At 55.0% G+C, this 23,485-nt stretch overlaps 1 protein-coding gene across 3 annotated transcripts in view; it reads right to left on the reverse strand.

Annotated features, from left to right (window-relative positions):
- mei-41 (meiotic 41) overlaps positions 1–23,485 on the reverse strand; it is a 641,172-nt gene that overhangs the window by 253,575 nt on the left and 364,112 nt on the right. For all 3 annotated transcript variants that reach the window (XM_045729178.2, XM_045729176.2, XM_045729177.2), the window contains one exon: positions 7,230–7,335. In XM_045729178.2, coding sequence (XP_045585134.2) covers positions 7,230–7,335 — 106 coding nt within the window. The remainder of the gene's footprint in view (positions 1–7,229; positions 7,336–23,485) is intronic.

Below are 23,485 nucleotides of genomic sequence, written 5' to 3' on the forward strand. Positions count from 1 at the left end.
ATGCCACAACCAACCTCGACACGCAGCTGCAGTACCAAAACCGCAGCAAAACGTCACCACACTTCCCGAGGAAGCGACAGAGAAGATATTTAAAACGTACACGAGTGGCACACAAGTGTACACAGGCGGAAACCAAGCACCGAACTGAGCCACAACACGGTAGAAGAAACGTGTGCAGTGTAACAGGCAATCGAAGGAACACATTAGGCAACCCAACTTGGGCTGACCCCATACACAGCTCCAAGAGCAGAGACGAGAGCGCCCATGAAGCACAGAATCTGCTCGACAGGCAAACGACAGGGGAGAGGCGGAACCAAAGCGCCAGAACCCAATCCTGAGCGACAAACCAAGACAAACGACAAGCGACAAACCTGAGCGCATTGCAACCTACCCAGCAATGCACGAGCTGCCTGCACCCAAGGGAATTCATCAGCAGACTGGGTGAATGGAGTCACAAACAAGCAACACAGCTCGCAGGACTCAGGATTGAATGTGTCACCGACCCAACAGGCAGCATGACAGAGGCAAAAACAAGGAGTCACCCTGAGACAAGGGGACAGAGCAACCCTCAACTCGCACAAAGCGAGAGGGGACGCAAGGGTCTCCACTATCGGACGCGAGAGCCCCCGGGGGGTTTCCCAAGGCCCCTAGACTGGCCTGCTAAGGGTTATCCCAGCCAGGGCACTGCTAACCGGCACCCCAAACTACCAAGCAAACTGCTAAAGCTGAACCAACGGGACATCTCCACCCGTGAGGGCGAAGCACGGGGTGCCACCACACAAACGTACCTAATATAAATGGGGGGGGGGGGAACACAAGGCAGACCCCCCTACCAGGCAAAAACAAATACAGTACAACCTCGATTCAACGTACCCCAATTCAACGAATCTCCGGCTAGTTCGCACACTTTTCAGGCCGAATTTACTCACCCTGTTCGACGAACAATGGTTCGCCGAAGCGTGGGATCTTCAGATTTGCTTACGCTGTCCAGACAGAGTTCACAGACTGGTGGAAAACTTTCCCATTCAATCACAGATTACAATTAATAATTCTCTCATATGACAAGTTAGAACACACAAGTGGACCACACAAGTGGACCACACATGTGGACCACACATGTGGACCACAAGTGGTCCACAAGCTTACGATTTTGGGACAGAGTTCACAGAGTGGTGGAAAACTTTCTCATTCTATCACAGATTACTATTAATAATTCTCTCATATGACAAGTTAGATCACACAAGTGAACCATATGAACCAAACACCAGCCAGAATGGTCCACACAAACACCAGCCAGAATGGTCCACACAAACACCAGCCAGAATGGTCCACACAAACACCAGCCAGAATGGTCCACACAAACACCAGCCAGAATGGTCCACACAAACACCAGCCAGAATGGTCCACACAAACACCAGCCAGAATGGTCCACACAAACACCAGCCAGAATGGTCCACACAAACACCAGCCAGTGATCCACACAAGTGAACAACTCCCTCCCTCTCTCCATCCCTCCCTCTCTCTCTCTCTCTCTTTCCCTCCCTCCCTCCCTTCCTCCCTCTCTCCAGCCCTCCCTCGCTCTCTCCATCCCTCCCTCCCTCCCTCTCTACAGCCCTCCCTCCCTCTCTCCATCCATCCCTCCCTCCCTCTCTCCATCCCTCCCTCCCTCCCTCCCTCTCTCCATCCATCCCTCCCTCCCCCTCTCTCTCTCTCTCCCTCCCTCCCTCTCTCTCTCTCCCTCCCTCCCTCCCTCTCTCTCTCTCTCTCTCTCTCTCCCTCCCTCCCTCCCTCCCTCCCTCTCTCCATCCCTCCCTCCCTCCCTCCTTCCCTCCCTCTCTCCATCCCTCCCTCGCTTTCTCCCTCCCTCCCTCTCACCATCCATCCCTCTCTCCATCCCTCCCTCCTTCCCTCTCTCCAGCCCTCCCTCGCTCTCTCCATCCCTCCCTCTCTCTAGCCCTCCCTCCCTCTCTCCATCCCTCCCTCCCTCGCTCTCTCCATCCCTCCCTCTTCATCCCCCCCTCCCTCCCTCTCTCCATCCCTCCATCTTCATCCCCCCCTCCCTCCCTCTCTCCATCCTTCCCTCCCTCTTTCCAGCCCTCCCTTCCTCCTTCTCTCTCCATCCCTCGCTCTCTCTCCATCCCTCCCTCCCTCTCTCCATCCCCCCCTCTCTCTCTCCATCCCCCCCTCTCTCTCTCCATCCCTCCCTCTCTCCATCCATCCCTCCCTCTCTCCATCCATCCAGAATTGAAGAAACAAATCAAGTTAAAAAAAAGTTCACTGGGTCAGAGTTAGGGTTATCACCAAGTCGGTCCCTTCACCACCACCGACACACATATCTCCCCACTCCTACAGCCCATACACACACACCCTCAAATCATCCATCCTTCCATCAATCCATCTCCATCCTCTCCTTCCCTGCCTCCCTCCCAAGCTCTGCCTGCCTCCCTCCGTGCCTGTCTCCCTCCGTCCCTGCCTCCCTTCCTGCCTACCTCCCTCCCAATCTCTGCCTCCCTCCTAAGCTCTGCCTGCCTCCCTCCCTCCCTCCCTCCCTCCCTCCCTCCCTGCCTGCCTGCCTGCCTGCCTCCCTCCCTGCCTGCCTGCCTGCCTGCCTGCCTGCCTGCCTGCCTGCCTGCCTGCCTGCCTGCCTGCCTGCCTCCCTGCCTGCCTCCCTGCCTGCCTGCCTGCCTGCCTGCCTGCCTGCCTCCCTCCCTGCCTGCCTGCCTGCCTCCCTCCGTCCCTCCCTCCCTGCCTGCCTGCCTGCCTGCCTGCCTGCCTCCCTCCCTCCCTCCCTCCCTCCCTGCCTGCCTGCCTGCCTGCCTGCCTGCCTGCCTGCCTGCCTCCCTCCCTCCCTCCCTCCCTGCCTGCCTGCCTGCCTCCCTCCCTCCCTCCCTCCCTCCCTCCCTGCCTGCCTGCCTGCCTGCCTCCCTCCCTGCCTGCCTGCCTGCCTGCCTGCCTCCCTCCCTCCCTCCCTCCCTCCCTGCCTGCCTGCCTGCCTGCCTGCCTGTATGCCTGCCTGCCTGCCTGCCTGCCTGCCTGCCTGCCTCCTTCCGTCCCTCCCTCCCTGCCTGCCTGCCTCCCTCCGTCCCTCCCTCCCTCCCTCCCTCCCTGCCTGCCTGCCTGCCTGCCTGCCTGCCTGCCTGCCTGCCTCCCTCCCTGCCTGCCTGCCTGCCTGCCTGCCTGCCTCCCTCCCTCCCTCCCTGCCTGCCTGCCTGCCTGCCTCCCTCCCTGCCTGCCTGCCTGCCTGCCTGCCTGCCTGCCTGCCTGCCTGCCTGCCTGCCTGCCTGCCTCCCTCCCTGCCTGCCTGCCTCCCTCCGTCCCTCCCTCCCTGCCTGCCTGCCTGCCTGCCTGCCTGCCTCCCTCCCTCCCTGCCTGCCTGTCTGCCTGCCTCCCTCCCTCCCTCCCTGCCTGCCTGCCTCCCTGCCTGCCTGCCTGCCTGCCTGCCTGCCTGCCTGCCTGCCTGCCTCCCTCCCTCCCTGCCTGCCTGCCTCCCTCCGTCCCTCCCTCCCTGCCTGCCTGCCTGCCTGCCTGCCTGCCTGCCTGCCTGCCTGCCTGCCTGCCTGCCTGCCTGCCTGCCTGCCTGCCTGCCTGCCTGCCTGCCTCCCTCCCTCCCTCCCTCCCTCCCTGCCTGCCTGCCTGCCTGCCTCCCTCCCTCCCTCCCTGCCTGCCTGCCTGCCTGCCTCCCTCCCTCCCTCCCTGCCTGCCTGCCTGCCTGCCTGCCTGCCTCCCTCCCTCCCTCCCTGCCTGCCTGCCTGCCTGTCTGCCTGCCTGCCTGCCTGCCTGCCTGCCTGCCTGCCTGCCTGCCTGCCTCCCTGCCTGCCTGCCTCCCTCCGTCCCTCCCTCCCTGCCTGCCTGCCTGCCTGCCTGCCTGCCTGCCTGCCTGCCTGCCTGCCTGCCTGCCTGCCTGCCTGCCTGCCTGCCTGCCTGCCTCCCTCCCTCCCTCCCTCCCTCCCTCCCTGCCTGCCTGCCTCCCTCCCTCCCTGCCTGCCTGCCTGCCTGTCTGCCTGCCTGCCTGCTTCCCTGCCTGCCTGCCTCCCTGCCTGCCTGCCTGCCTGCCTGCCTGCCTGCCTGCCTGCCTGCCTGCCTGCCTGCCTCCCTCCATCCCTCCCTGCCTGCCCATCCACCCACCAGTCAGCCATCACTGACACAATGAGTGCATTTGGAGCCGACATGATGCACGGATGTTCCTTGATTGTGCCGATATGTCCAACAAAGTCGCAGAATGAACACTCCAGCCTCTTGACAAATCAAAATATAGTGTTAAAATTAAAGTTGCAGTAATTTTAGTGTACAATAGTTTTCATAAACTTTATTGTAGTAATCAACATACAACAGAACTACTCAACACAGTGTTAACGGCATAATACACTACAGTATGTATTTACTGTACAGCATTCACAACTCCATGAGACTTCAAGATGGACTTAACTCCAACAATAAGGTAAATAACAAATGTAACAGTATTTGTTAGTAGAGTAATAATATATAGGTACAGTATATAATATGATAATGCATTTTTATTGTCTACAAGAAAAATAAAGACACTGATGCAAACGCCTCCTGAAGGTCACCTCTTGCAACGAATCCAACGCTCCAACGAACTGGGGTCGGTCCCATATAATACGTTGAATCGAGGTTGTACTGTATAAAAGAAAAACCACACAAGTGGATAACGTACCCAGAGGGAACAGAGCCGGCCGCTGTCATAGGTGAAAACTAGCTACGCAGTACCCTGCGCCCCACCAGTGCTATAACTACCACTTACCCCAAGGTAAACAAGGGAGTAAAACCCCCCCAAACACTCAGGGCAGCCAAACGCCAAGCAGCGAAAAGCCAACAGAGGTAGACCCAAGGTGACTTGTGGAAGGCAACCCCAAGCCCCAAGGGCGGTACTTACAGGGCACTCAGGGAAGGTGACCCTAAGCACATGCAGCCCGAGTACCTGAGAATACTACTCCCAGCTCACACGACCACCGGAAGAGCAGCACTGCTGGGAAGACGAGACACCACGAGCGTAGCTCTCATCCTGTAACTACACTTAGGTAATTAATGCAAACAAGTCACAGCACTGAGACAAGATCGGAGCTGGAGCCACACGACCGTGCATTATCCCATCAGCCGAGGAACTGAGGCGGGGATCGGCGGCGCGGGGGTCTGGGGCTCCCCCTTCCGGGGAGGGGGGAGCTGCGCAGACATGCGGCGCGGCTCGTGTGACGTCATGTTTGTTAGTTCGTTTTCCTGGGGAAGTTCTGTCCACTCGTTTGTCGATTTTTGTTGTTAACCAGAATAGGGGTCTGTTTTGTGGCGCTTACCTTTCTGGGTGCCTGTCCCGGTCGATGGCAGATATAGAATGCTCCAAATCACATGTGCATTTCTATGGGCCATTGCTCCCCATGCCTCTCTGAGGGGGCCAGGTTCTGGCTCGTGGTCCCCGGTAGGCCTAGAACTCCATCCACATCGACTGATGCAAAATAGTTAGGGTATCCATATCAGCCATGGATAGCTCCGGGAAGCCGTAGGGGCTCCCCCCAGAAAAAAAATAATATTTGTTCTTCCAAACCTGTTAATTTGTGTTCACTGATCATGGGAAAAATAATACAAAAATCGTAAGTAGCATATATTGCCCGCTATAGGGCGGGGAAGTTTGGCAAAATGAGGAGTGACCGCCACACACCAGCCAGCCACTCGCTGCCACTCACTCCCTCAACACCTCACTCATCCATATTCTCCTCCCACCATACTGTTTTTGCTTTTATATACAGACGTTATATATAAGTATTTACATGTTTTGTTCACCATAACTGCACATCTAAGCTTGTATGATGGGTAAAGGCACAAAGATGTAGCTACCACGAGCGTAGCTCTCATCCTGTAACTACACTTAGGTAATTACACTTAGGTAATTACTCACACAGTCAGCTGGTGAAGGCCGCCCTCAAGGCCAGACACACTAATATTTCTCCTACAACAATACTGTTTGTGGTGTTATTACGCTATATACACACATTATATATAAGTATCTACCAGTTTTATTCACCATATTTGTACAAGTAAACTGGTATGGTGCCCAAAGACCATAGTGGTCACCGGTAAACAATATGATAAGTCGTGCAGACAACGCCACCTCCCTCACAAAAATGGTGGCTCCCAACCTATTCCTATTGCTGTTTATACCCTCTATACACATGTTATATATAAGTATTTACATTTGTGTTCACCATAGCGAACCACTAAGCTGGTATGGTTATCTTCTTGAGGTTATCTTGAGATGATTTCGGGGCTTTAGTGTTCCCACGGCCTGGTCCTCGACCAGGCCTCCACCCCCAGGAAGCAGCCCGTGACAGCTGACTAATACCCAGGTACCTATTTTACTGCTAGGCAACAGGGGCATAGGATGAAAGAAACTCTGCCCATTGTTTCTCGCCGGTGCCTGGGATCGAACCCAGGACCACAGGATCATGAGTCCAGTGTGCTGTCCGCTCGGCCGACCGGCTCCCTAGTGTGCAGTCAATTAGTTAGTGTCAATTGACTGGTTAGTGCAGTCAATAAAAGGTGGCCACACACAGTCAGAAGACATCGCCACCACCCTCCCTCCCACAGCATTACTCCTCCCTCCATGGAGCACAGCACTAAATATCACCACAATCCAGCTATTATCAGAACCCTGGTCAGTTTTATCACAGTCAGGGGTCTTCTGTAATAATATCATCGCTACATAATAGCATGAACAAGTATATTATGGCATTTTAAGGCAATGCTGTGGTCACAAGCTGAACAGCAGTGCTGTGAGCTCATGCTGCGTGCATCAGGCTTGGTTGCTCACTCAATACTGAGGCCCCTAACACCCGAGAATTTTGCCCAGAATTTTCTTAAAAAATGGCGTCTGTTTACAAGAGCCCTGATGACGGTATGGTGAACCCTGTGTATCCGCGGGCCGTTTAAATCTTGCGTAGTACAGTACTCCAAAGCATCATATGATGCGATGCACAATTTACTGCAAGTCGGTCAAAGCATCATATGACGCGATGTGCAACTTAAGGGTTAAAGGCACCTGCAAGCACCAGTGTATATATGGAGTACGTTGCATAGCGTTCTGTCCTCCCTATGATATTGGGAAGTGATATTCAAAAACATATAAAATGTAAGCAGACTACCTAGTTATATTACACCCATAGAGCATATTGTACTGCAGACAGAGGATAATAAATTAGTTTTGTTTGAAAAGCATTTACCTGTTGCTTCGTATTCAATAACCTGGTCATCTAGAGAAGGGTCTTCTCGTCTGATCGCCGCAACACCTGCCACACCATCAGGTTCATCCAGTGATACATATATACACTGAAAAGTATTAAAGCAAATTGTTACAGAGAAAAATAGAAAATATACACTAACTATTTCAATTGACTAATAAACAAATATATATTACCCTCAGGTAGAAGACTGGCTGCATCAGAGTAAAAATCCAGCGTTGAATGTAATGAAACGCCATTTTCTGGGCGAGTCCCGGAGGCTCCCCAGAGCTATCCAGGCTGAATGGATATGTATAACTTTCTAGCATCAGTCAATGCATGGAGTTCTTGCCTACCGGGGACCACGAGCCAGAACCTGGCCCCCTCTAGAGAGGCACGAGGAGCAATGGCCTATAGAGACCCCCCTTATGATTGGGAGCATTCTATGTCTGCCATCGACCGGGACAGGCACCCAGAAAGGTAGGCGCCCCAAAACAAACCCCTATTCTGGTAAACTATTGCGACCGAAGACCGAACAGGTGGACAGAACTCCCCAAAGGAAAATTAGCCCTCATGACGTCATCATGTCGCCGCGCCGCCATCTGCGCAACTCCCCCCTCCCCGGGACGGGGAAGGGGGGAGCCCCAGACCCCACCGTCGGCGACCCAACCATTAGTTCTTAGGCTGGATGTCAAAAACGTGAAAAACACAGCCGACCGGAAGGAGGGAGGGATGCCGGGGAGCCTCTGGGACTCACCCAGAAAATGGCGTTTCATTACATTCAACGCTGGACTTCTGGGGGGGAGCCCCGTCGGCTCCCCAGAGCTAACTACCCAAAGATAAGGAAAAAACAGGGACTTACCCGGGCGGCGGTCCGTCCTCACTCCTCAACGCGAAGGCGGGACAACTGGCTACAACCGCTGACCCAAAGCAACGCAGGCCCGACGAGGCCCAGGAACATTCACCAGGTAGCGAGCGGCCAGGACCCTGTTCGATCTCCAAAAACCTAGGGCCCGAATCTCCACCCAAGACATGTTGCCAAAGACAGCCGCCAAAGCAGCAAATTTACGAACGTCGTGGGGCCCGGGGAAAAACCGCAGGGCTGGCTACACTTAATAACCCTGCGGACAACCTGAGACCCCCGAGCCCGGGAACAGGGAAGAAGGGAAACCGGATCAACCCAGAGCGCATCCCCGGCAACTGAAGCCGTGGCGCACAAATAACGAGGGAGAGCCGCAACCGGACACAACACATGATGCACCCCCGGCCTGACCAACCAAGCATCAACAACCCATGGCCCCCATCCGGAACGCAGCCGTCTCATTCTTCGCCAGAAAAGAGGGAGACGGCTGCAAACGAACAAAACGACCACCAGGATCGAAAGAGCAGAAACCCCGGCACCGGAGGAGAGCATGAAGCACGCCAACCCGACCCCCCGAGGCCAATGCCAACAGGAAAAGAGCCTTGGAAAAACAATCCTGTTATGATCTCAGCCTACAGGAGAAACGAGTCTCCCCCTTGAGAGTTATTCAGCAAGCCTGACCTAACCAGAAGATCTAAGAAATATAGAGGCAATAACACAGATGTAAAATAGTTTGTTGGATTCGATGAACAATTTAAGATTATGGGCAATGAAGAAGAAAACAGATAAATGACTGGCTAGGAGATGTGGACATTTTGCTGGAGGCGTGAGGCTCGCTTCTGGAGGGGCTTTGACCTCACTTGAGTGCCAGACATCGCAGGGGAAAGCCGCGCTCCGTTCGAGCTCCCGTCAGAAGGGAACCCCTAGTGATATATCGAAGAGAAGAGAAGTGTGTAGACGTGCCAGCTGTAGAATCGAGCTAGGAACGTTGTGGTCTCAAGTCCTGGCCGACGAGAAGAGTATTAAGCCGCCCAGAGACATTATTGTGGGCCGTGGAAGCGCCCTGACCAAGCTTCGTCAGAGGGAGGAGCGCCCTCGACCAGACAATCTGTGGTAAGCACGATATACGCCAGTTCATAGTGATTGCTTGTAGTTGGTTGTGTGCCCAGCGACAGTAGCAATGTTTATTGATAAGTTAGACATGTTTTGGTGAGGCAGAAAGCTTGAAATAAGAGAGTGGAGAGGGAGGAACACGGAGCGACATCCGCCTCCTCTGAGCGCTGGCAGGCAACTGAGGGAGCCCGGCTCCTGATGGCGAAGGACCCTCCCAGTGTGACTCACACCCGCCAGGCGAGGTGGAGTATGGACCCGCCCAAAACGGGGGAGTCTACTCTCACAGTATGTAGAGGACAGATAGAGGTTTGAGGCAAACATATTGTGTGATTATTTGTGTTTATGTGTTAAAGGGGAAACATTTTATTGGAGTATCGATGGGTTGCAGGTTTGTCTTTGGGGAAGAAGTTGCTGAGAACTTCGAAGCCAGCACAGATGAAGTAATTGGTGAGACTCCAAGGTAGTGGAGCAGAGGACCTCGAGCTGTGAGGAGAAAGCAGTGAAGAGGAGTGTCACGTGCTTCTGTAGAGGTGGTGAAGCACCATAGTTGCTCGAGGAAACTTCATGGTGTAGCAGCCAGGAGAGCTGTGGAGGACCTTAGCAGAAGGGTGAAGCACCGTAGTTGCTCAAGGAAACTTCATGATAGCAGCCTGGAGGAGCTGCAGAGGATCCTGGTAGTGAAGCCCGGAAGAACCTGAAGATATCAGGGTAGTGAACTTCCAGAGGTGGAAGGGAAGTTCTGGTGGATTACTTGTAGGGAGTTGATAGTGTTTGGTTGTCATTAGCGTGCAAGACGCAGTGAGAGGTGAGTGATTGTTGGCATTCTTATGTCAAGGAGTGTTTTATACTGAAGTATAGAGTTACAGTCGTAGGATGGATTACCTACAGATGTATGTGTTCTAGGACTGATAGAGTGATCGATTGTTCATTGTGGTGTATCAAGGAACATTTATACTGATATATGTTATTGCATTCACACGCTGATTTTCCTTGTACACGTTTATTTATTTATTTATTTATTTTATATATATATATATATATATATATATATATATATATATATATATATATATATATATATATATTCTCTTGTTGATAATGCAACAGTGTAGTATAAGACTTGATCTACTTGAAGAGGTAGATAGTATCAGGTGGGGGATCAGAAGATAGGATACCACTTGATAAGCTGACGATAGAGTTCTGGTTGTGTTGGAGTGCAACCTGATTATAATAGTATAGAGTATAGGATTCATTATTATTATATGTGTGTATGTATTGTGTATGTGCTTTGTCCAGTAAATGTATTCAAATTTGCTGGTGTTTGCCCTTGTCCTAGTGAGGCTTCCCAGGAAATAGTAAAGGAAGAGAGAGAGAGAGAAATAGCCAAGAACCACTGCTGTGGACAGGGTAGAAGGTAATACTAATAAGTCAAAGGGGAATTGAGGAGATCATATCACCTAAGGAGAGAGTGGGGAGTCACAGCGGCTCGAGTGGGTGTGTGCACGACGTGACAATGAGGCTAAGTGTTGGAGCCGCATCCCCTAAACGTGTGACGTTGAGCCCCTCTCCAAGAGCCAGAAGCGCCAAGGGTGATCTCCTAGAGAGGTATGAGCACTCTACCGAGTTGTGGGTTGGGTTGTCCGTAGAGAAGGATCAACGACGACAACACCACCAACCCACAAGCAGACTATAATATCCAGAATGGCAGGGGCCACCACAAACCTGGGTAGAGAGAGAAACGAGAGCACGCGGTCCAAAGACCAAGATGGCTCAGGCGGCACATGAGCAGGCCGGAGGTGAAACAACGCCGAGATAACTTGCGAAACAGGGCGGAAGTAACATCAACCCCGAAAGCAAGCTGAAGCGGCTCCGCCAACGGGGCACGATACGAAGCGACAGTATTCGGCATAAGATGACGGTACTGAAACAGCCAAGAGAGAAAGGACAGAACAACCCTATCAGAGACCAAAGAACACCGACGCAGTGATAGGAAAAACCGGAAGGACCGCCAGGAAACCTCATACTGCCGCTGAGACGAAGCACGCAGGTGGGAGACCAACAACGAAGCCCCCTGCCACCATACAACGAATGATAAACCCGAGTCAAAAACACCAGACGCGAAAACTCGAGGAGAAGATGGAACCAGCCTCGTTCAGGGCCGGACCGATCTGCTGAAAGAGGCAGAGCCGCGAGAAGACCCTCGGATACGGACACCTAGCAAGCAGCGCCTGAAACCAAGGCTGGGCCGGCCACCAAGGGGCCAGAAGGACAACACGACCCTGGTAAGTCTCCAAGCGAGTCAGGATCTGGAGAAACAGCGGAACCGGGGGAGGAGGTACAGGTAACCCCACCTCGCCCAGTCCAGCCTGAAGGCGTCGACCCCGACGGCTTTGCAGTCGGGAAAGGGCACCACATAAACCGGGAGACCCCTCGACCACGCCGACGCGAAGAGATCCACGTCCGGAGTCCCGAACATCCGGCACAGCCAACGGAAGGAGTCGGGATCGATCGTCCACTGCAAGGACAGGGGACAGAACCGAGACAGGCTGTCCGCCAGGACATTGGACACCCCTCGGACATGAACCGCCAGGCGAGCCAAACCCAGAGAACTCAGTAGACGAGTCACCCGAAGCGACAAGCCCCAACGAGCCAAGGATCGCATCGAACCCCCTCGGTTCAAACAATGAACCACCGGGGAGCAGTCTGAATGGAGCCGGATCGTCGATCCGCGAGCGACTCGAATCCCCCGGAGCGACATCCACACTGCCGCGAACTCTCGCACCGTGCTGTGAGCCCGACGGAAAGACGGAACCCACCACCCCTGGCCGGCCTGGTGAGCACTGGTTACAAAACCCCAGCCAAGAGACGACGCGTCTGTATACACATCGAGCAAGGGCACGGGAAGGTGCCAAGGCACCGAACCCCGAAAAACCCGAAGAGGAAGCCGGCGACACAGCAACCGACGCAAAGCCCCCGGAGGACGAACCCAACGATTGCGAGAGAGGCGGAAGGGCCGGCCCCGAAGGAACCAGAACAGCCGACGAAGCCACACCCGACTCGGCGGGTAGACCATCATGGCAAAGTTCAGGCTGCCGCACAAACTCTCGAGCAATCGCCTTGTGACCCGGGAACCCTTCAGAAACGAGCGAAGGCGGGACCGCAGGTGCAAGAGAGCCGCCATAGGAAGAGACAAGGAAGCAGCACCAGCGTCCCAAACCAGACCCAGCCAAGACCGAACCTGAGAGGGAACCAGATGGGACTTCCTCCAGTTCATCATGAACCCGAACCTGGCGAGCTGGAAAAGAACCAAATCCCTGGCCAGCAGACACGCGGACTGGCTGGGAGCCCAAACCAGCCAGTCGTCGAGATAGGCCAGCACCCGAACACCTAGCAGACGCAGGCGGGCCACCACGACCCGAGTGAGGAGTGTGAAAACGCGTGGCGCCAGATTCAACCCGAAGGGAAGACAACGAAAGCAGTAACCTTGATGCCTCACAACAAAACCGAGCCAGTCCCTGAACTCCGGATGAACCGGGACGTGCCAATACGCGTCCTTGAGATCCAGGGACACCATCCAAGCGCCCCTCTCCAAGAGAAGACGGACCTGGGACAGCGTAGTTATCCAAAAGGAGGGGCACAACACCCATGGGTTCAGATGGGACAAGTCCAGAATGAACCGCAGGTCCGCGCAGTCCCGTTTCGGAACCAGAAACAGGCGGGAAACCCACCTGAGGGACGACGTCGTTTGGACTACGCCCAAGTGAACCCACTCCGAGATGACCCGACAGAGCGCAGGAGAAGAGACCTGCCCCGCAAGCCCCGAACTCCCCGAGGGAGGAAGAGCCACCCAACGCCACCACAGGCCGCGCGAAACAACCCGAAGAGCCCATGAATCGTGGGACCAGGCATGGGCAAACTGGGGAGCCGCCCCCCCACCGCCCACTCCGTCCAGCAACAGCCAGAACCGAAGGCGCTGCCAGCCCAGAATCTGGCACTAAAGGCCTACCCCGACGAAAAGACCCCCGAGCCCTGGCACGACCCTTCCGAGAAGGCCCCCCACGAGCCCCCCGGAGCAACAACAACTCCGACATAGGCCGACAACTGACCGAGGCCGCCTGCAGACTCTGCCCCACAGCAGACTCCGAAAACAGCAACGGACAAAAGGGCGAGGACAAACGAAGAGCCAGGGCCCAGGCGGACTGCAAGGAGGAAGCCAGCACCACCTGACGACACCCGAGGCGAGAAGCATAGAACTGCGAAACCGCATCACGCAGGATGGGCGCTAAGAGCTTCAACAAAGCAGACGACGCCCGCACAGCCGAGGGCAGCGCACCAGACCCAGCAGCGGCCCCAAGCGCTCCCACATCCAACTCGAACCAATCCGAGGATAGCTCAAGGAGGGAAAAGAAACGCAGAGCTGAAGCAAGCAGGCCACGAGTCCGCAAATCCTCCACAATCAAGGCAGCCGAGAGGGAAGGAACCTGCACGTGAAGCTGCATGACACCAACATCCCGCGGAAGGGCAGGGGCGAACAAACAAGCATTCAAAGCGCCCCCAGGAAAACCTGCAACGCCAAGGAAACCTCTCGCCACTCAAGTGCTCGGGACTGACAGAACGTGTGCCAAGCTTCCTATGAAAAGAGAAGACAGTCTGCCAACCAGGACGACTCCGGAACCTCATAACGAAACCAGCACGAACCTGGGGATCCGTACACGAAGGAAGGAGGATCCATCAGGAAGGCATAATTCGGGTCACGCAAGAGGTAAGTCGCCAAGGCCTCTCGCACCTCCAAAGCCAAAACACAGGAAGCGGGAAACCTCTGGAAAGATGGAACCAGAGAACCCTCGGGATCACGGAACCAAACCCGGGCAGGGGTGGACACCAAATCCAATTCATACGCGGAGGGAGCGAAAGAGAACCCCTCTCCTTGTAACACCAAGCCCCACTCGTAGGGCAAAAAAACCCTGGCGGGGTCCAACGGGGCCCAAGGCCCCCAAGCCAACCCCTCCCCAACCCCAGGAACCTCACCAAGAGGGCCCGGGGCCGAGCCGTCCTCCTGAGCCCCCACCCCCAAAGAAAGGGTGGGAGCAGCCGACAAAGCAGGAACAAAGGGGGCTCACTGGCCAGACCCAGAAGCTTCGGCAGAAGGACCAGGCTCGAATGCCTCCGCCACTGCCCCAGAAGGGGACACCCCCGAGACTGCCCAAGTCTCACAACCGACCAAACCCAGCCCCGGCTCCGAAACCCTCAGACGTTTAGGAGCCGGCAGCAAAGGGGGGGGGGGGACCGAACGAGCAACAGAAGGGGAAGGACTTGGAGGGGCGGACGGAACCAGAGCCGAAGCGACCCCCACCCCCAAGTCCGGGTTCCTATAACCAAAACGGGGCAGTCTCGGGGCATCTGGGGCAGCGACCAACCTAGCGCGTTGCAGCAACCTAAAGCAAGCATGCAACGCCTCAGCTGCCCTCACCTGCATATCAGGCGCAGTAGCCTGGGTGAACTGGAGAACGTACAGACAACACACGTCGCATGACTCTGGGTCAAAACAATCACCGACCCAACAGGCAGCATGGCGGAGGCAAAACCGGTGAGTGTCACCCTGAGACAAGGGGACAGAGCAACCTCCAAACTCGCAGGACGCGAGGGGGGACTCGAGGGTCACATCCATCAGACCACGTAGCCCCCGTGGGGTTTTCCAGGGCCCTTAGCCTTGATAACACACTAAGGGAAGCCCAGGCAGGGTACTGCGAACCGGCACCCAAAACTACCAACAAACTGCTATACCTGAACCCCTGGGACGTGTACACTCACGGGGGCCAAGGGGGGAGTACCACCAATTAGACAATCTGGAGACAAACCCCAAGAACAGTGATGGGGACCAAACAGGATGACCCCCCACCAGGCAAAAAACAAAAACAAAAGAAAAACCCCGCAAGAAGACAACGTACCCAGGCGGAACAGAGCCAGCCGCTGTTATTGGTGAAAACTAGCTGTGCAGTACCCTGTGCCCCTACCAGTGACGAAAACTACCTCCTACCCAGAGACAAACAAGGGCAAGAAAAACCCCCAGCTGACCCCAAGGGCGGCCAAGTACCAAGCAGTACACGGCACAGCGGAGGTAGACCCCAAGGCGACCCAGGGAAGGTAGCCCTAAGCCCCAAGGACAGTACTTACAGGGCACCTAGGGAAGATAACCCTAGGCACATGCAGCCCGAGCACCGTGGAATAATACTCCTGGCCCACACACAACCGGAAGGGACAGCTCACACCACTAGGAACAGAACTGCAACTACAAACAGGAGCCAGAGGCACGACCGCACCAGATCCCATCAGCCTCAAAACTAATGGTTGGGTCGCCGACGGTGGGGTCTGGGGCTCCCCCCTTCCCCCTCCCGGGGAGGGAGGGGGGTTGTGCAGATGGCGGCGCGGCGACATGATGACGTCATGAGGGCTAATTTTCGTTTGGGGAGTTCTGTCCACCTGTTCGGTCTTCGGTTGCAATAGTTTACCAGAATTGGGGTTTGTTATGGGGCGCCTACCTTTCTGGGTGCCTGTCCCGGTCGATGGCAGACATAGAATGCTCCCAATCATAAGGGGGGTCTCTATAGGCCATTGCTCCTCGTGCCTCTCTAGAGGGGGCCAGGTTCTGGCTCGTGGTCCCCGGTAGGCAAGAACTCCATGCACTGACTGATGCCAGAAAGTTATACATATCCATTCAGCCTGGATAGCTCCGGGGAGCCGACGGGGCTCCCCCCAGAAAACCAGCATTGAATGTAATGAAACTCCATTTTCTGGGCGAGTCCCAGAGACTCCTCGGAGCTATCCAGGCTAAATGGATGGCAAAATGGCATGGATATCCAGGCTAACATCCATTTAGCCTGTATGGCCATGCATTGACTGATGCCTCTTTCTAGCATCAGTCAATGCATGGAGTTCTTGCCTACCGGGGACCACGAGCCAGAACCTGGCCCCCTCTAGAGAGGCAAGAGGAGCAATGGCCTGTAAAAACCCCCCTTGTAGTTGAGGGCATTCTATGTCTGCCATCGACTGGGATAGTAGGGTAGGAGCCCCAAAACTAATCCCTATTCTGGTAAAAGTATTGTGACCGAAAGCCGAACAGGTGGACAGAACTCCCTAAATGAAAATTAGCAACCTAGCATGACGTCATCACGTCGCTGCGCTGCTGTCTGCGCACCCCCCCCACCCCCACCCCAGGAGGGGGAAGGGGGAGCCCCAGACCCATCTGCCGGCGACCCCAACCTACAGTTTTTAGGCTGGATGTCCAAAAATGCTTAAAACACCGCCGACTGGATGGAGGGTGGGATGCCGGGGAGCCTAAGGGACTCACCCAAAAGATTGCATTTCATTACATTCAACATTGGTTTTCTGAGGGGGGAAAGCCCCGTCGACTCCCCAGAGCTAACTACCCAAAATCAGGAAAAACAGGGACTTACCCGGGAGGCAGTTTGTCCTCACTCCTCAACACGAAGTCGAGACAACTGGCTGCAACTGCTGACCCAAGGCAACGCAGGCCCTACCTGGCTAAGGAATATTCACCAGGTAGCGAGCAGCCAGGACCCTGTTCGATCTAAAAAAAAAACTTGTGCCCGAATGTCAACCCAAGACATGTTGCCAAAGACGGCAGCCAAAGCTGTGAAGTTACGCACGTCGTGGGTACGGGGATAAACCGCAGGCTGGCTAGACTTAATAATCCTGCAGACAACTTGAGAGACCCAAGCCTGGGAACAAGGAAGAAGGAAAACCGGGTCAATCCAAAGCGCATCCCCAGCCACCGAAGACGTGGCGTGCAAATAACGGCAGAGAGCCTCAACCGGACACAACGTATGATGCACCCCCGGCCTGACCAACCAAGCATCAACAACCCAAGGCCCCCTCCGAAACGCAGCCGTTTCATTCTTCCCCAGAAAAGGAGATGATTGCAACCGAACAAAACGACCATCAGGACCGAAGGAGCAGAAACCCCTGCGCCGGAGGAGAGCATGAACCTCCCTGATCCTACCCCCAGAGGTTCATGCCAACAGGGAAGAGGGCTTAATAAAAACAATCCCGAACAGAAGGGGCCACAACAAACCGAGGAGAAGAGAGAAAGGAGAGCATCCAGTCCAGAGACCAGGATGGCTCAGGAGGTGCATGAGCAGGCCGGAGATGAAACAACGCCCGATACAGCTAGCAGAACAGAGCAGAAGTAACATCAACACCGAAAGCAAGCTGAAGTGGCTCTGCCAGTGCCACACAATACGACGCGACAGTATTGGGCATAAGATGACCAGGAGAGAAAGGACAGAACAACCCTATTAGAGACCGAAGAATACCTATGCAGTGATAGGAAGAACTGGAAGGATCCCCCAGGAAACCTCATACTGTCACGGAGATGAAGCACACAGGTGGGAGACCAACAACGAAGCCACTTTCGCACCATACTGCGAAGGTGGCTTGGCAGTATGGTGCGATCATAAACCCGAGTAAAAAATTCCAGTCGAGAAGACTTGAGGAGAAGATCGAACCAACCTCGTACCGGGAAGGACTGATCCTCTAAAAAAGGCGGAACTGCTGGAAGACCCTCGGGTTCGGATACAGAGCAAGCAGCACCTGAAACCAAGGCTGGGCCGGCCACAAAGGGGCCAGAAGGACAACTCTTCCCTGGTAAATCTCCAAGCGAGCCAGGACCTGGAGCAACACCTGAACCGGGCGAAAGAGGTACAGGTAACCCCATCTCGCCTAGTCATACCTGAAGGCAACAACCCCAATGACCTCGCTGTCGGGGAAGGGCGCCACGCATACTGGGAGACGCCTCGACCCCACCGACGTGAAGAGATCCATGTCCAGAGTCTTGAACCTCTGGCACAGCCAACGGAAAGACAGCGTCAACTGTCCATTCTGTGGAAAAGGGATGAAAACGAGACAGACCGTCCGCCAGGACGTTGGACATCCCCTGGAGGTGAACCGTGTTACGGTGCCCTCTCCTATTTCTTTCGTTTGCCGGCTTAAAGAGTCATATCAGCTCTCCCTACTGATTCTCTGAGGTTCAGGGAGTCTAATGATATATGTGGCGACCAGACCGGCTGCCAGTTAAGGGAAGGAAGTTATATTATAAGTTGTAAATAAAGGAAAATTGGCGACCTGTTATAAAATGAAACAGTATGCCCTATGGCAGATATGACCTTTTGGAAGGGACACAGGCCGATCGCGGATTGGCCGACGTAGGTCGCGGGCGACAAATCAGGGCCCGCCATGACGTCACCGAGTGCCCCGGGCGGCGCCAACGTCAGAGTCGTTCTGACCTTGGAAGCGACAGGACGCGCCTCGGTCTGCTCCCAAGGATTGGAGGCTCTGCAAGCCTTGTTCAGTGGATTGAGCTGGCCATCGCAGCCCATCATAGTTATTGGAGACCCTGCGCTTCTGGGAAGCAAAAGAGGAACCAAGTTCAGTGAGCAGAGGAGTGCCAAACTTGGAAAATAGTCGGCGACGACGCTGGGCGGCGCCGCTGGCTGGACGTTGAGGTCTGGAAGGTGGGCGGGCAGGCCTAGCTGTGACTGGGGTCACATCCACTGAGAATCTTGGAAGGACGACACCGTGCCTAGGACAAGGAGCAACACCTTGTGGGAGAGGCGAGTGTGGGGAAACATAGTGATTAGCTCAGCGCCCATCGATGAACCAGGATTGAGGCAGCTGAATCTCAGGGATTGGAATGGCGACGACGCGAAGGCTCCACGACACCTGAGGACCTGTGGAACGTCCTGGATCGTCAAGGATCGACCCAAGGAAGCGTGGGAACTTCACACCATCGAGGGACAGGCGTCGTGAGCCAGGAATGTAAGGTAGATCATTTTCCCTCCCATTACCTCTTGTATGAGTAGGCTAGTTAGGCCACAATATTTACTTGTGTATGTGGCAGCAAGACTTTATTACTTTAATAGTAGAATAGGCTGCAAGGCAGCTTGAGTCCAGGACTGTCAGAGAGGACAGTGTGTATGGATGGCAGGACAGTGAAGAAGAGGCGCCGACGTGGTGAAGAGGCCCTCCTGTGAGAGTGTGAGACTCCTGTCTTCCTGCCCAGTTGAAGGAGTGTTGGAGGTCGTGGAAGAAGAGGCTGACGATCTCCAGACTCATTATCCCTATTCCATATTCATGTATTACTTGTGATTGTGTGTGTGTGTTCATGTAATTTGCATCAGTAAATCCACACATTTTATTACTGTGTTTGAGTGTGCCTCCATTTATGATATTTCTCTATGAGCATACATTTCTGGCTACAAACAATATATAATACACCCACTGAACTGCATTGCTGGGGTGCAGATATAATAACCCAGCTGGCGACCTTGCTAAGAGGAAGATAGAGAAGACAGGCGGGAAAGGAGTTCCTGCAACCTTTTTTTGTCTGGCAGGCAAGGCTCAGGGAGGTTATGGTTATAAGGTAAGCCTGAGTCTTCCTTCACTCCCCCACGGGTCTAGGCCGGAACTGTTAACAGCAGTTTCCCCGTGTTTGACTGAAGGGCTTCCAGGGTGAATCAGTGGCACCCCCTTTTGTGGTGGAAGCAAAGACCTGCGGAGGTGGGCATTGTTGGTCCTATCTTGTGTGACCAAGGAGACTCCGGTGAATCCCGGGAGTCGGAGGGGCTGAGTATTTGGGCCTTTTGAGCCCCTAGCAGTTAAGTGTTAGCAGAGCCCCGGACCGCCCACCCCCACGTGACAACCGCCAGGAGAGTCAAACCCCGAGAACTCAGCAGACGAGTCACCCAAAGTGACCAGCCCCAAAGAGCCAAGGACCGCATCGAACCCCCTCGGTTCAGGCAATGAACCACCGGGGAGCAGTCCGAATAGAGCTGGATCGTTGATCCACGAGCGACTCGAATCCTCCTGAGCGACATCCACACTGCAGCGAACTCCCTGACCAAGTTGTGAACCCGACGGAAGGTCGGACCCCACCGCCCCTGGCCGGCCTGGTGAGCGCTGGTCACAAAGCCCCAGCCAAAAGATGACGCGTCTGTGAACACATTGAGCGAGGGCTCGGGCAGGGAGCCAAGGCACTGAAGGGTTTTCAGGGTTCAGCGCCAAGGCACTGAACCCTGAAAAACCCAAAGAGGAAGCCAGCGATGCAGCACCCGATGCAAGGCCTCTGGGGGTCGAACCCAATGGTTATGAGAGAGGCGGAAGGGACGTCCCAGAAGGAACCAGAACAGCTGATGATGCCACACCCAACCAGGCGAGTAGACCATCATAGCAAAGTTCAGGCTCCCGCACAAACTCTCGAGCAACCACCGCGTTATCCGGGAACCCATCAGAATCAGACAAAGGCGGGACCGCAGGTGAAGCAGAGCCACCGGAGGCAGAGACAAAGAAGCGGTATGAGCATCCCAAACCAGACCTGGCCAAGACCGAACCTGAGAGGGAAACAAATGGGACTTCCTCCAGTTCACCAAGAACCCGAACCCGGCGAGCTGGGAAAGAACCAAATCTCTGGCGAGCAGACACGCGGACTGGCTGGGAGCCCAAACCAGCCAGTTGTCGAGGTAGGCCAGAACCTGAACACCTAACAGACACAGGCAGGACACCACGACCCGAGTAAGGCGTGTGAAAACGCGAGGTGCCAGATTCAACCCGGAGGGAAGGCAACGAAAGCAGTAACCTTGATGCCCCACAACAAAACCGAGTCAGTCCCTGAACCTCAGATGAACCTGGATGTGCCAATACGCGTCCTTGATTTCCAAGGACACCATCCAAGCGCCCGGCTTCAACAGAAAACGGATCTGGGATAGAGTAGTCATCCGAAAGGAGGGGCAATAAACCCATGGGTTCAGACAAGTCCAGAATGAACCGGAGGTCCTCGCGCCGACCAGAAACAGCCGGAACCTCGAGCCCCCCCCCGGAGCCACAACAACTCAGACATAGGCCGACAACTAACTAGGGCCGCCTGCAGGTACTGCACGACAGCAGACTCAGCAAATAGCAATGGACAAAAAGGAGAAGACAATTGAAGAGCCAGGGCCCAAGCGGATTCTAAGGAAGAAGTCACCACCGCCTGCCGACACTCGAGGCGAAAAGAATAGAACCGCGAAACCGCATCCCGCAGGACTGGCGCAAAGAGCTTCAGCAAGCAGACGACGCCCGCACCGCGGAGGGCAGTGCACCAGACCCGGCAGCGTCCCCAAGCACCCAACATCCAACTCAAGACAGCTCAAGGAGGGAAAAGAACCGCAGGGCCAAAGCAAGCAGGCCACGAGTACGCAAATCCACCACCACCAAGGCAGCCAAAAGGAAAGGAACCTGCACATGAAGCTGCATGACACCAACATCCCGAGGAAGGGCAGGGGCGAACAAACAAGCATTCAGATGCTTGAAGTCGCCCCCCAGGAAAACCTGAAACGCTGACCGAGTCTCTCGCCACTCAAGCGGGCAGGACTGACAGAACGTATGCCAAGCCTCCAACGAAAAATGAGGACAGTCTGCCAACCAGGACGACTCCAGAACTTCATAACGAACCCAGTACGAACCAGCAGAGCCATACACGAATGAATGCGGATCCATTATGAAGGCATAATCCGGGGTTGAGCAGGAGGTAAGTCGCCAATGCTTTCCTCACCTCAGAAGACGAGACGCGGGAAGCCGGAAACCTCCGGAAGGACAGAACCGAAGAACCCGCGGGATCACGGAACTGAACCCGGGGAGGGGTGGTGGACACCAAATCAATTCATATGCGGAGGGAGCGAAAAAGAACCCCTCTCCTTGTAACACCAAGCCCCGCCAGAAGGGCAGAAAAATCCAGGCGGGGTCCAACGGGGCCCAAGGCCCACAAGCCAACCCCTCCCCAACCCCAGGAACTTCGCCCTGAGAACCCGAGCCGAGACGGCTTCCATACTTCCCACCTCTAAAGAAAAGGCGGGAGCTGCCAAAAAAGCAGGAATGAAGGGCCCCACTGGCCAGATCCAGAAGCTACGGCAAAAGGACCAGGCTTGAATGCACTGCCACAACCCCAGAAGGGGACAACCCCGAGACCGCGCGAGTCTCAACAACAAGCAAACGCCACAGCTGCCTGCACCCGCATATCATGATCAGTGGCTTGGGTGAATGGGAGCACATACAGACAAAACATGTCGCACGACTCTGGGTCAAAACAATCACCGCCCCAACAGGCAGCATGATGGAGCCAAAAGCGGTGAGTGTCACCCTGAGAAAAGAGGACAGAGCAACCTTCAAACTCGCAAGACGTGAGGGGGGACTCATGGGTCAGATCCATTGGACCACGTAGCCCCTGTGTTGGTTATCCAGGGCCCTTAGCCTTGGATATACGCTAAGGGAAGTCCAGGCAGGGTACTGCGAACTGGCGCCCAAGTCTACCAAACAAACGTCTAAAAGCTGAAGCCCCGGGACGTGTCCACTCACAGAGGCCAAGTGGGGAGGACCACAAACACCGTGAGAATATATAAACCCCAAGAACAGCAACGGGGAACCACAACGGCAGACCTCCCACCTTACCAGGCAAAAAAAAAAAAAATAACAAATAAAAGAAAAACCCTGCAAGAGGACAACGTACCCAGGAGGAACAGAGTCGGCCACTGTTATAGGTGAAAACTAGGTGCAGTACCCCACGCCCATGCCAGTGACAAAAACTACCCCTACCCAGAGACAAACAAGGGCAAGAAAAAACCCAGCTGACCTGAAGGGCAGCCAAAAACTGAGCAGTAATCAGCACAGTGGACGTAGAACCCAAGGTGACTTGTGGAAGGAGGCCCCAAGCCCCAAGGGCAGTACTTACAGGGCACCTAGGGAGGGTGACCCTAGGCGCATGCAGCCCGAGTACCGTGGAATCTCACTCCCGGCTCACGCACCACCTGAAGGAATAGCCCACATCACAAGGCACAGAACTGTAACGGAAAACTGGAGCCAGAGGCATGACCACACCAGACTCCCAACAGCCTAAGAACTGTAGGTTGGGTCGCCGATGGATGGATCTGGGGTTTCCCCTTCCCCCTCCCGGGGAGGGGGGGGGGGGTTGCGCAGAGAGCGGTGCGACGACGTGATGACATCATGCTAGTTTGCTAATTTTCATTTGGGGAGTTCTGTCCACCTGTTCGGTTTTTGATCGCAATACTTTTATCAGAACAGGGGTTTGTTTTGGGGTGCCTATCTTGCTCGATGGCAGACATAGAATGTTCTCAATCACAGGTGGGGGGGGGGTCCTCTATAGGCCATTGCTCCTTGTCTCTCTCTAGAGGAGGCCAGGTTCTGGCTCGTGGTCCCCGGTAGGCAAGAACTCCATGCA

The sequence above is a fragment of the Procambarus clarkii genome, chromosome 77, assembly GCF_040958095.1.
Source record: "Procambarus clarkii isolate CNS0578487 chromosome 77, FALCON_Pclarkii_2.0, whole genome shotgun sequence".
In the NCBI taxonomy this organism is placed as follows: domain Eukaryota; kingdom Metazoa; phylum Arthropoda; class Malacostraca; order Decapoda; family Cambaridae; genus Procambarus; species Procambarus clarkii.